The sequence below is a fragment of the Esox lucius genome, chromosome 17, assembly GCF_011004845.1.
Source record: "Esox lucius isolate fEsoLuc1 chromosome 17, fEsoLuc1.pri, whole genome shotgun sequence".
In the NCBI taxonomy this organism is placed as follows: domain Eukaryota; kingdom Metazoa; phylum Chordata; class Actinopteri; order Esociformes; family Esocidae; genus Esox; species Esox lucius.
In genome coordinates this window covers 38,611,833-38,625,862 of record NC_047585.1, presented here as the reverse complement: position 1 = coordinate 38,625,862, position 14,030 = coordinate 38,611,833, and the positions used below count along the sequence as shown (strand labels likewise).

Sequence of the window (14,030 nt, the reverse complement as noted above, 5' to 3'; positions counted from 1 at the left end):
GTATATATTTCAGATAAAAGTAACAGATAATCAGGATGTAATTCAGCAATGAGAATTTACTATGGAAATGTTCTTTATATTTAGTTTTATTAAAAATAATTCCCAATAACTAGACATCTTAGTCCTCTAAGTTATTCTTTTGCGAATGCCTCCTTTTAAAAACTACATTTAGATTAGAATTAACTTTATTGTCATTGAACAACTACAGTAGAACGAAGTGCAGTTAGCATCTAACCAGAAGAGGGCAGAAAATGTACAAGTATTTACAAGTATTAAGTATATGCATATTACAAGTGGAATGTATATATGTGAAATTAAGTCAAATGCAGTACAAATGTCAATGCTAAATGCCCAATTAAGTCAAATAGAAGAGGGCAGAGTATTATGTATAGTGTATGTTACAGGTGGGATAATAGTTGTATGGGTACAAATGGCAATTCCAAACGGCATTCTAGATGTGCAATCGAAGCAAATTGAAGGAGTAAGGTAGCACGTGCAACCAGGACGCAGAAATAGCAGCAATGAGGTCCCCGAGGGAGACATGCGTTTGTAGCTGAAGTCTATGAATAGCATTCTCTCATAGGTTTTGTCCAGGTGGGTCAGGGAAGAGTGTAAAGATGTGGAGATGGTGTCTTCTATAGACCTGTTCGACCGGTAGGCCAATTGGTAGGGATCCAGTGTTTGCTACTCCAGCAGCCTGAGTCAGTACATTGTAACACCAAGTTGACCACTACCACCAAATCCGTTACGAACTGGTGCGATGACACAATTGGATATGACAAAACCGAGGGAGGAAATAGGAGGTAACAAATAATTTCACATGAAACATACGTGTGTGCAACAAGTCCAGAGCAATACGATGATTCTATATTTTTTTGACTTAATTGTAAAATTGTTTTTTCCCCCCACTTGCTGCAGTGCTATGGAATTTCTTCTGAAACATTTCCTATGCTTTTGCTGTTGTTCCCATCCCACTTTTCCCTAAAATGTTAAATTGTGAACTGGGAGTAAATAAAGACAGAACATCATGATCACTGCTTATTCTCAGTTTATAGACCACTGTTGTGGTTATCATAACTTGACAATCATGGAGGAAGTGTCACAAGATGGCAGAGGAACTCAGACTGCAGACTAAAGTCATGTTCTGAAGAGATAACACAGCCACTCCGTTGGAGACACTAAAGGAGAAACATATTGAAGCCATAATGAAAAGCGTCTTCTCTACGTTGTGTCATAGGGTTTTCGTTCAAGAGATGGAATGAGCGAGATAACGAACACACCATTGTAGCATGAGAACCCCACATCCTGCAACATATATATTTGTCTTTATTTCATAACGGTACATGGTTATTCATACAAATATAAACTTGACATCTTTATAACAACTTGTTCTAAAACAATATACAACTCATAAAGAAAATTCCTGAGAGATATTTTATTAATTCAAGTCAGATAACGTCAGTGTGAAGAAGTCGGCCTTCCTTAGAGAATTCCATGGGCAGTTGTAAATAAAGTCAGAGCAGCCACCATTCCTTGTCCCTTTCCCTACATTTACAATGATGTGAAATAACAAAACAGAGGAAAGCAGATCAGTTGGCACCCAGTGCTGGTTTCCCTTAAAACCATGCCTTTAAATCAGTGCTAACAAACAGAAGGAAAGACACATTAGATGCACTCAAACCGCACCAGTTCTCACTGATCCATGTCAGTGTCATTCTGCAGTGTTTTCATGGCCAGCCCCCACAGCGTGACACTGGAAAAAAAGGGACCCTCACTTGCCCTGTAGGGGGGGCCAGTGACGCGATTGGCCCCCGGGAGGGCCCCACAGTAACTGTCAGGGGTGGGGAGATACGGCCGGGACACCACCGAGGCGCCAGACCCCAGCTGCTGCATCTCCACCCCCACTGGGCCGTTTTCCGCGTAGGGGCCAAACACAAGGGCCTCCTGAGGTATGTGAGGTTTGCCCAGTTTCAGGGAGTCCGCTAGAGGAGGGCACTTCTCCTGCTGCCGGGAGGACGTTGAGGGGAGAAGGTGCCGGGGCACGACGGAGCGCAGCTCAGGGAAGGACGTCAAGGCTGTCGGGCTGAGGTGGACGCTAGTCGACGGGGAATTCGAGCGCGCCGGCGCCTGGGAAGGGGCGGCGAAGGCCGGTGGCGGGCGCCTGGGAACAGGGGCTTTGCTTCGGCCGGCAGGCCTGTGGAACGGGCCTCCCCCTTCCCCGTCGGTGCTGCTGCTGCCAGGCTGCTCTGGGTCCTCCGCGTCCGGGCCGGCCTCGTCGGGCGTAGCCTTGCAGTGCCCGCTGCAGTGCCTCCTCAGGAGGGCCGAGCGGGTGAAGCTTTTGCCGCAGGCGTTGCAGAGGTAGGGTCTCTCCCCGGTGTGGGTTCGCACGTGGCGGCGCAGGTCACCTGTCCCAGCGAAGCTCTTCCCTGCGGTACGTTTTTTTTTTACGTGAGTTATCAAGATAATATATCACTTCCCAGAAACAACAGCCTCTGGGTCTGCCCCCCTAGGAGCGTGGACACCGTAATCACAGGTACAGGTCAATACGCACCACAGGTCTGGCAGGTGTGCGGTTTCGCCCCGGAGTGCCTGATCTTGTGCTTCAGCAGCTTCCTGTGCATGTTGAAGGACTTGCCACACTGGTCGCAGGTGAACTCCCTGTCTGTGCTGTGGGTTTTCTTGTGCTCCTTCAGGTTACTGAAGTTGCTGAAGCCTTAGTGAGCAAGGACACAGAAGTGCATTCAATGAGGACTAAGTAACATTTTATAATGGTAACAACGATGCATTTCAAAATGCTTACAGTGGATATCGCTTGACTACCATATGCCTTTGCCTATTATTCAAGTAGCCTACCTTATGTATTTGGTTGAGGCCAACAACTCATCCGGAAAACTCATGTTTACATTCCCCCACCTGAACCCCATTCTAACCACATTTCAGCCTAAACATCAAACGACAATACCTTGAAAAGCTTAGGTCTCAATCAGTCTTGAACCCTAACCCACCCGGCAGCTATGTGATCAGAGACCAGTAACCCTCCATTTAGATATTCATGGGCTACAAATAGACACGGCCAGTTATTGTGGTAAGTTAGGGGCTGACATTTAAGGGCACTGACACCCTGCTGTTATTGATTGAGACAGCTCCTGCACTAATTTAATTCCAAGTCAAGCGCAGTCCATAGTTTCCCAGTAAAACACGAAAGCGTGCATTCAGGACCCTCCTGCAGCAGCCGAGGCGCTAGGCAGTGTCGAGACGACGAGGTCAGGCTAGAAAATGCGACGCCAATCCACCTGCAGCGCCAAGCGTTGCACACCAAGAAGACAGCATCTGTGGTGAAGCTGAATCACGGTGTTGTGTCATGGCATATTGACGTCAATGAGAGTACCCTCTCATTTATGCATTCTGATTACCTGTTCACCTGTTACCTGTGTTCATGCCGTTATAGCTTTGTGACACACTTTCAGCTTGGGTCGCCACCGTCTTTATTCTCGGTCGTCTTACTGGTTTTTGAGCAATTTCTCACAGGCAGTTCACTTGAATGCTTTGTGTATTTTGGTGCCTTCAGGCCTACAGTGGATATAAAAAGTCTACACACCCCTGTTAGAATGCCAGATTATTGTGATGTAAAAGAATGAGACAAAGAGAAATCATGTCAGAACTTTTTCCACCTTTAATGTGACCTAAAACGTAAACAATTAAATTGAAAAACAAACTGAAATCTTTGAGGGGGAAAAATATAAAATGAAAAAATAAATCACAATAACCTGGTTGCATAAGTGTGCACACCCTTAAAATAATACTTTGTTGAAGCACCTTTTGATTTTATTACAGCACTCAGTCTTTTTGGCTAGGAGTCTATTAGCATGGCAAACCTTGACATGGCAATATTTGCCCACTCTTCTCTGCAAAAGCGCTCCTTGTCAGATTGAAAGGACATCTCCTGGGCACAGCCCTCTTCAGATCACCCCACACATGTTCAATTGGATTCAGCTCTGGGCTCTGGCTGGGCCATTCCAAAACGTTAATCTTCCACTGTTGAAGCCATGCTTGTGTGGATTTGGATGTGTGCTTTGGGTCTATGTCGTGCTGAAAGGTGAACTTCATCTTCAGCTTTCTAACGGACGGCTGAAGGTTTTGCGCCAAAATTGCCTGATATTTGGAACTGTTCATTATTCCCTACACCCTGACTAAGGCCCTGGTTCCAGCTGAAGAAAAACAGCCCCAAAGCATGATGCTGCCACGACCATGCTTCACTGTGGGTATTGGTGTTCTTTGGGTGATGTGCAGTTTTGTTTTTACACCAAACATAATTTTTTGAATTATGGCCAGAAAGTTCAACCTTGGTTTCATCAGACCATAACACATTTTCCCACATGCTTTTGGGAGACTTGACATTTGTTTTTGCAAACTTCAGCCGGGCTTGGATGTTTTGCTTTGTAAGAAATGGCTTCCATCTTGCCACCTTACCCCATAGCCTATTCATATGAAGAATACAGGAGAGTTGTCGTCACATGTAGCACACAGCCAGTACTTGCCAGAAATTCCTGCAGTTCATTTAATGTTGCTGTAGGCCTCTTTGGAAGCCTCCCTGACCAGTTTTCTTCTCGTCTTTTCATCAATTTTGGAGGGACGTCAAGTTCTTTGTAATGTCACTGTTGTGCCATATTTTCTCCACTTGATGATGACTGTCTTCACTGTGTTCCATGGTATATCTAATGCTTAGGAAATTATGCAGGTGTGCAATGACTTAAATTTAACATGAGTTTGAATGTGACTGGTTAATTCTGAACACAGCCACATCCCCAGTTATAAGAGGGTGTGCACACTTATGCAACCAGGTTATTGTAAGGTTTTAATTTTTTATTTCTCCCCCTCAAATATTGTTTTTCATTTGAATTGTTCATATTATAGGTCACATCAAGAGTGGAAAAAGGTTCTGAAAAGATTTATCTTTGTCTCATTCTTTTAAGAACCTGGCATTTTAACAAAGGTGTGTAGACTTTTTATGTCCACTGTACATGCTAATTGATTTATTGTGTGCAAACAGTGGATGAGTGTGTCAGTTGGAGGTAGCAGGCACGCTAAATGGCCAGGCGCTGTCTGGCCATTCAGATTCATACTTCTGAGATGTCAGTTGTGGGTTGTTAACTTCATACTGGAATCTCAGATCTCAGTCGTTGGTTGAAGCACTCACCTCGTCCACATATGTCACACAGGTGAGGCCGCTCTCCTGTGTGGATGACAATGTGACGCTGGACATCCCCCGAGGCAGCGAAGCTGGGAGACACCACAGTCAGAGAGGGAGAAGATGTCAGAGGAACACAAACACAACACATTTGATAGCAAAGTCAATGACTCACATCCCTTTCAATCCAGATATTTATAGCATGTACACTGATTGTTCTGTTATTACTTAAGGGTCTAAAGCAGGGCGCCATCTCAGTCCTGGAGGGCAGAAATTTTTAACTTTCATCATATCCTTCAAAACGGGGACTAGTTCAGACCTAGGGTACCAGATGAGTTATACTAACTACCAGGTGGAAACAAAAAAACATGTTTCAGTGCTTCAGGACCTAGATTGAGCAACCCTGGTCAAATGCATTGGTTCTTTGTTTTGTATTGATTGTGCCCTCCACAGTACTTTCTAGAGGTTTTGCAAGGTTCTTAATCTGCCGTGCTGGAACAAAACCCTGCATACCTATTAAATCACCAGGGGCTTCATTTTCAAACCATGTGTACCAACCAGTTTTTCAAGCGGAAGTTGGCATTTACAAATATTTACCGTGGCACAATAATTCTTAATCTCAAAAAGTGCACATGTCGGGTAGTGGTTGAAATATTGAAATATTGTAATGCAAGCTGATAGGTAAATAAATACAATTAATGCAGATATAATTAAACTGATTTGTAAATAAAAAAAATGTAAAATAGGACAACATATACAAGTATGCAGCCATTTGCCATTAGTCAGATTTTTTAAAATATTTATTTAAAATGTTCTACTGTATTTTCATTACCATTCCAGAATACATTGCTGAACTTTTCAGGCAATGAAGATTCATATAACCAAAGTAGCTTTTACAAGAAACTACGATGTGCATATTATTTAAATAATGACTTAGTAGGTAATATGTAGACCTATTTAAAATATTACAATCCCATAAGAGGCATGGTTTATAATAGGAGGCATGGTTTACAATAGGAGGCATGGGTTATTATAGGAGGTATGGGTTATAATAGTAAAAATGTACATATCAACAGTATGTCTTTGACATTGAAGCATGCCTTTGTCATAGTGTAAGTCATCGGCATATGTTTTGAGTGGCCAACCCTAGATGACGTTGCAGAATTCGCAGACAGCCCATCATATTTATGTTGGCGGGAAAAGTTGATTGAAGGCATTGGAGATGTGAAATGTTCTGCCGACTGGTCCACAAATTTTCCCCCCCTCTCTTTAAGAAATAGTAGGTATGGTGTTCTTTGGATGCAACTCAGCATTCTTTCTCCTCCAAACACGACGAGTTGAGTTTTTACCAAAAAGTTCTATTTTGGTTTCATTTGACCATATGACATTCTCCCAGTCCTCTTCTGGACCATCCAAATGCTCTCTAGCAAACCTCAGACGGGTCTGGACATGTACTGGCTTAAGCAGGGGGACATGTCTGGCACTGCAGGATTTGAGTCCCTGGCGGCGTAGTGTGTTACTGATGGTAGCCTTTGTTACTTTGGTCCCAGCTCTCGGCAGGTCATTCACTAGGTCCCCCCGTGTGGTTCTGGGATTTTTGCTCACCGTTCTTGTGATCATTTTGACCCCACAGGGTGAGATCTTGCGTGGAGCCCCGGATCGAGGGAGATTATCAGTGGTCTTGTATGTCTTCCATTTTCTTATAATTGCTCCCACAGTTGATTTCTTTACATCAAGCTGCCTACCTATTGCAGATTCAGTCTTCCCAACCTGGTGCAGGTCTACAATTTTGTTTCTGGTGTCCTTTGACAGCTCTTTGGTTTTGGCCATAGTGGAGTTTGGAGTGTGACTGTTTGAGGTTCTGGACAGGTGTCTTTTATACTGATAACAAGTTCAAACAGGTGCCATTAATACAGGTAACAAGTGGAGGACAGAGGAGTCTCTTAAAGAAGAAGTTACAGGTCTGTGAGAGACAGAAATCTTGCTTGTTTGTAGGTGACCAAATACTTATTTTACTGAGGAATTTACCAATAAATCATTAAAAATCCTACAATGTGATTTTCTGGATACAATTTTTTTTTACAGGCCTCTCTCATCTTTTTAAGTGGGAGAACTTGCACAATTGGTGGCTGACTAAATACTTTTTTGCCCCACTGTATATTGTTTTACCACAGGTCCAGTTTGGTCTTATTTAAAACATTATGTATGCATAAGCTAAATTGATACACATCAATATGTTTGTATGTGAGCAGACTTCCAAAATGTGTGAAATGCGCACAAGTTATAAATGACTAAAACAAACACATAGTCATTAAGAACCCAGGAGTTGGAGATTTCGAACTGTCCATTGCATTACTGAGTATGACAGTTCAATCAATATGGTAAGTAAAAAGGTATGGATAAAAATATTCACCTTTTCCCACAGAGTTCACAGATGTATGGTTTTTCTCCAGAATGGCGTCGTAAATGGGTCTGCAAATTACCCGCCTGCCAAAGAAAGAAATCATCAAGAAGAATAGCCGGTGTTAATGCAAACCTTCCAACCATGCTCTCTTTCTTTAATAAATGAATTCAACAAAGGAAAAATGAGTTCCCTTGCCTGTGAGAAGTTTTTCCCGCAAACATTACACTGGAATGGCTTCTCCCCTGGAAGGAAATATTTGCATCATCCTTACAAAAACTCACTTTTTTGTAAATTCCTTCCTCACGTGCACATTTACATTTCAGAACTCCAAAAAACCTGTAATGACAAATTGTAAAATTAACAAACTACCAGTGTGTGAGCGCTTGTGAAGTTCCAGGTTGCTTGGGTGTTTGAAGGTCTTGCCACAAATCTCACAGCAGTACTGCGCCTTAGTCGTCGGTTCTGTTGGCTCACGGACAGTTGGCCGGTCCGGGTCCACCTCCTGGTCAACAGGTATCGGACTGGGAAGTTGAGAATCCATCACAGACTCCGGTACCACTTCAACGTCTCTAGTCAAGCAGTCAACAGGAGGCAGGGAGTCAACAGGAGGCAGGGAGTTAACAGGAGGCAGGGAGTCAACGGGAGCTACTAGTGCCTTGCCCTGGACCACCACCTCCTCATGGGGAGTCTCATTTGAGCAGTGATTGACCGGTTCCCCCCTCGGCTCGACGCACATCTCCTCTAGAGCCTTCTGAGAGCGCAGGTAGTTGTATTTCTTCAGGTAGACTGCCTTCTTTGGCCGCATGGGCTTGTTGACCGGGGAGACCTTCCCCCCAGAGTTGGCGGCGGCGGACAGCTCTTCAGCAGGCAACGTCGGACCACACTCCTTCTCAACTGGCGTAGCCTGGGAACAAGGTGGGTCGGACTGAGCCGTTTCGCCGGAGCACACAGGAACACTCCTGCATGGCTGCGTCACCCCAAACTGGTACCGCTGCTCTTCGACCAACACCAGGGGACTCGGGCCGTGGTTCAACGCCGCGTTGCTGGTCTCCGCAGCAGCACTCTGCTTGAAGTACTGCTTGCTGTAGAAGTTGCGTAGCTTGTAGCCATGGACTAACTGCTTCTCCGGGGCTGGCTGGGTGCTGGCTGTAGTCTCACAGGCACTGCTCCCACTGTGAGACATAAGAGCCCCGCTGCCAAAGGCTGACTTCTGGCCCTCCGAAGAAGGGCAGTGAAGGTCCACATCTTGGGCAAGGCCTGTCCCGAGGAGGCAGTCATGTTCTGAGGCCAAGACACCAGCCAATGGGAAAGCAGGGGCCTCGACGACAGGCGCGCAGGGTTTCAAGAAAGCGTTGCACATGCCCTGCACATTGGGGACCTGCAAGCACTGTGCGATGTCCATCAGCGCTTGTACATTGTCCTGGTTGACGTCCAGATGGGAGGTGTACATATAGTCCAGTATCTGGCCGATGCCTCCCACATCCTGAATGACCAGGTGAAAAACCTCATTCTTATGACTTGGCGAATTCTGGAACAAAGACCTGTGGAAATAAAAGTGAGATATTTATTTTATAATGTTGCCATAATTCAAACAGGAGAAGCTCTAGGGTTTTTTTTACATTTACATATTTGGACACATGAATATGAGAATAACTTAATTTAACAAAAATGACACTGAAAGATTATACTTTTTAACTTATTAATCCAAATTCAATAGATATCCATTTTTATTTCTACGGAAAAAATAAATACCCCTTCTTCAGCAACTGGCGTTGCCCACTTTGGCTGAAATAATTTAATGTAGCCGTTTCTTGTGACTGGCTCGGTCTTAAAATTACTCGGAGGAATTGTTGCCCTTTCATCTTCAGATTACTGCTTCATCTGTTATACACAAGGGCTTTCCTATATGCATGCCTGCTTTGAGTCCACCAACAGCATTTCGACAGGATTGAAATCAGGGTTTTGACTCTGACAATCCACAATCCTAAATTTCTTCTGTTTGCAATTCTGTTGTAGCTTTGCTTGTGTGTTTTGGATCATTGTCCTGTGGGAAGACCCAAGTTTGGTTCAGCTTCAGTTTTTTCGACAGATGGCCTCACTTTCTCCGGTACAATATGAGTTAATGTTTGACTCAATGACATCAAGTTGGCCAGGCCCCGAGGCAGCCCAAAACATAATGCACTGTTTCATCTTCACCAAACATGGTGGGTGTCTGCCATTGCATCCAAACAAATCCACCTTGGACTCGTCTGTGCAGAGCACATTGTTCCAGCAGTTTGGGTTTTATCCGGGCGCTGTCTGGCAAACCTCACTCTTGTCTTGATATTCGTTGGTGAATTTGGTGGGACAATCTGTCTTATGTAGATTGCCAGTGGTCTGGACTTTTCTACATTTGCGGATAATCTGTCGGACAGTGGAATTACATACATCAAATTGCTTGGAAATGGTCTTGTAACCCCTCCTAGACTTACAGGCGTAAATAAAGTCAATAAAGGGCCTTCAAGCTTATTCTGACCTTAAACTTAGGCATGAGGTAGGCTTATTTCATGCTTCTGTTTAAGGTGGAGAACTGTTTCATGGCTTTTTGTTTAAGGTGGAGAACTGTTTAGATTGCAAGGAGATTGCAATTATAAATGACAATTATTTTCCTACTATTTTACGGTATGATCTCTGGAGATAAATGTGGTATAAACATCAACATATCAGGCTGTATTTATATGCCTGAACCACTATGTTTAAAAATAATAATAATGTTTTGCATTCTGGTAAATATTAGTCACTTTCAGAAGCCACATTAAGTTATTCCTACAAACTAACTTTTTACAGTTTTAGTTTTCTTTAAAAGCTTCAATTCATTACAGTTTTAGTTCTCCTTTCTTTCCTCTGTCACCATTGGGTGGTGGTTCCAGAGGGTTACTAGCAACTTCTGTATCTAATCTAGATCATATAATTTACCTCATGTAGCCTATTTATATTGTTGTGGAAAACAGTGCACAGATCACACCAAATATAAAGGTGGGGCTTTAGATAAATACGCTGGAACTCCAATCCAACACACTACAAAAAAATGTGGATCCCACTCTCTGGAAATGTATCAGCGGTTAAGTAACATTTATTCACCTCACCCCAAGAGAACCAAGCCTGAGAAAGCCTGTTAACAAACCTGCATATGCTAAGTCTGAATACTGAGAAATTGACAGGAAAGGCATGCACAGGAAAGGTGTCTAAATCGGGCCCTAGATGAGTTAGAGTGGTTAGTTAATCAATGACACACACCTGAAATATGAACTGAATGCCGCCAGGACGTTTTTGTGGGCTTTAAAGCACACTCCCTTGACTACTAGCATGCAGTCACAGAGTAGCCCCTGGATCCTCTGCTCCTGTAACTGCTGGAGGAGGTAAGCACTGTGACTGGACAACGCTTCCATGCTTCTTAAGAGCAGCCTTCAGGTGACCTGGGGAATAACATCCATCAAAATATCTACAAAAAAGGACAGAAAACAGAAGATCTGAGCATGTCATATAACCAAGCAATGCCTCATTGACATTTTATATATAGGTTATAAATCTACCAGCCCATAAAATGTGCAGACGGCGCTTAGGATTTCATTAGTCTGAGGACCTTTAATTTTATGCCCAGAGTCGAATTGACTCTTGCAGCCAAATACTACATCTAAATTCGAACTGCCTCTAACACTCCATCAGTGGATTCTCAGTTGTAATAAGGTACAAAAACATCAAGCCCTCTACTTTCATTTCACATAAAAATAGATGTACAAACGGAAAACATACCCTTATTGTGTAGCTCCAGCACTGTTTTGGGATTCAAGTGTACTGCCCCCACCCACTACTACAATCAGACAATTTGGCAGTTTGTCCAACCAGCCTTTGAGCCGGTGACAAGTCATAACCATGACAGACCAGGACCTCCACATCTGGCTTCTTCACAGACGGGATTGCCTGAGATCAGTCACCCGGACACCTGAGGACACTTTGCGTTTGAACAAGTGAAGAATTTCCGCACAAACTATCAGCAAGCATCTCCAGGAAGCAGTATGAGCTAGCGGCTTGGTGATGTCAACTTTGTGAACTGCATGGCCTGTGATGGTGGCGGGATTATAGTATGGACAGGCATAACGTTATACAGACAATGGACACAAATCCTTTTTATTGTTGGCACTTAGACTGCAGAGAGATACTGTGCAATGCTCCTTAGACCTACTGTTGTTATAGCATGATGACGCACAGCCCCCTGTCGCAAGGTTCTGTACACCAGGCATGTCACCCATGTTTGGAATGCTCTAGACCAAAGGTGTCCAGTTCCCATTAATGTGGAATACATTAATTAGGATCTAACGACTTCACTTCAAGCTGACTGACTTCAATTACATGAACTGTAACGAGGTAAAATGTTAGGCAACACAAGAGGATGACAGCAGAAAAAGCCGGCGAGAAGGTCCTGATCTGATCTGCGGTTGTAAAATGTTGGACATATTGTTTACAACTACGTAGAATTCAGAAATAACCACGAAATGACCTGGTAAGACCTCTGGGGAACATCACTGCATGCTAGTTGCACTCTAGCTAGCACTCTTACTACTAATGCGAAAAGTATTTTGCTGTAAAAGAAAGCTAATGGAACTTCAAATACAAGAGGACTGGCTAAAATGTGACCTGTCAGTGCAGATTATTTAGGAAACATAATTAGATAATAATATAGAAGGAAACATTGCAACAACCGCGCGAATTCGTGTTACTGTTTTGAGAACCCAGCTGATTGGATCAAAACTAGATGTGCTTTGCAGATTACGTGCAAGTGTAACATAGAGACAGGATAGCACTCTAATCAGCGATTGTGCTAAAACAATATATTAATTACAATACATACCGGCGTAACTATGACACTAGAGAACTAAATAACATGTTTACGTACCTCTCTTCGCCAGCGTGACAACATCTTGTCAGCAACACAAAAGGTACTTCCGGTTCACGGAATGTTCAGAATAAAAGTCACTCAAAAGAGGTGCAAATAAAGTTTTTTATTTTCTGTATATGAAAAAGAACTGTCTACTCATACATTATTATTAACATTTGTTAATATTCGTTGCCATTTGCTTTAGATGTAACTGTTAAATAAAAAATAAAAAAATCTCAGTCATGCAACACAGCTGGCGGACAAAGGCAAAGGAAAAGGGTACGTGAGGTACCCGTCAATTGTGTATGCATAACCTATGATCTAGTCTGCTCACTAGATTCCCTGGAAAACGAAAAAGGTCTGTTCATACAAATAGCAAGGTCTTAACCACTGTTGTAACTTTTCTGATTATTTCAAGAAGTCATACAATTCACATGTTCTGATTGGTGCCAGAAACTAACGGGTTAGGCCATAGCCAGCCTGCATGATCATGTTATTTTAAATTCGTATTGGTTGATATATGTACAGGCATTTTGGTTTGTACAATGCACCTTATTTTAAAGTCACACAAACCTCAGACTTAATGTATGTATGGATCAATAGTGCAGCAGAATTACAATCAGGATGAGTTGAGAAAAATAATTACAGATATTATATCATCATTGCAGTTTCAATTTAGCTTGGGCTACAACTTTCAGTGAAATGTGACCTGAAAATGGATTAATGTTGTTTAGGTATGTAGTCACAAAATGAACTGCCAACATTTTTTATGTATTAGCAAGAAGAAGTAATAACAAAGGCTAGGCCGTGGACACTAGAATGAGACACCTGATGCTTTCAGCCACTAGAGGGTGCTACTAGTACATCCGAATATAAAACCTTAAACCCCGTAGGCCAGAGGTGTCAAACCGGTTCCACGGAGGGCCGAGTGTCTGCAGGTTTTTGCTCTCTCCTTGTTCTTGATTGGTTAATTAGGTCACTGATTGGTTAGTTTCTACCCTCACCTGGTTGTGTAGGTATGAACTAGGAACCAATTTATAGGAAAAACCAAAAACATGCAGACACTCGGCCCTTTGTGGAACCGGTTTGACACCTGTGCCGTAGGCTATAAAACTATCCAAATCAATTTTTGGAAATAATTCAATATTGGGATAAGATTTGGAAGAACACAGAAACAGTATACTGTACGAACAGTGCCAATTTAATACAAAACACAATGACAATAAAATACAATACCAATATGTTAGTTAAAAATAACCACGCATAAGTATAAAATAAATGTTTTATGTTGTGACGGTTGCTCCGCGTGGCGCTGCGTGCCCCCTCCCTCTCGCGCGCTCCACCTCGCCGGCGTACTATCAGGCTGCAGGAGATGATGGCAGCAGCGCCTCACACCGACCTGCTCCTCATCACCCATTATGTTGTCTATTTAACTTCCTTGTATGCCACCTGCACCTCAAGGGTATAATTGTGTCCCGTTAAGTTCATGACCGTGTGATGCAGTCATTGTGTAGATTTCAGAT

At 43.1% G+C, this 14,030-nt stretch overlaps 1 protein-coding gene across 2 annotated transcripts; it reads right to left on the bottom strand.

Moving 5' to 3' along the window:
• Positions 1-1,031: 1,031 nt before the first annotated feature.
• Positions 1,032-12,604, bottom strand: zbtb49 (zinc finger and BTB domain containing 49). 2 transcript variants are annotated; one of them, XM_010880794.3, is made up of 8 exons: positions 12,526-12,604; positions 10,869-11,073; positions 7,962-9,133; positions 7,788-7,834; positions 7,602-7,675; positions 5,198-5,280; positions 2,552-2,713; positions 1,032-2,426 (listed from the first exon to the last, which is right to left on the bottom strand). In XM_010880794.3, exons 2-8 carry the CDS (start codon positions 11,018-11,020, stop codon positions 1,693-1,695), a joined length of 2,424 nt encoding a protein of 807 aa, XP_010879096.1. In that variant the 5' UTR covers positions 11,021-11,073; positions 12,526-12,604; the 3' UTR covers positions 1,032-1,692. The 2 variants fall into 2 exon arrangements, with proteins under 2 accessions (XP_010879096.1, XP_019910728.1); XM_020055169.2 differs by lacking the exon at positions 12,526-12,604 and adding an exon at positions 11,385-11,617.
• Between the last annotated feature and the right edge of the window lie 1,426 nt (positions 12,605-14,030).

Coding starts and splice junctions, on each gene's coding strand:
- zbtb49 (XM_010880794.3), bottom strand. CDS start 11,020: ATGGAAGCGTTGTCCAGTCACAGTGCTTACCTCCTCCAGCAGTTACAG. Junction 5,281..7,601: donor TGTGAACTCTGTGGGAAAAG/GTGAATATTTTT, acceptor GGTGTCTCCCAG/CTTCGCTGCCTCGGGGGATG. Junction 2,427..2,551: donor GCACACCTGCCAGACCTGTG/GTGCGTATTGAC, acceptor AACGTACCGCAG/GGAAGAGCTTCGCTGGGACA.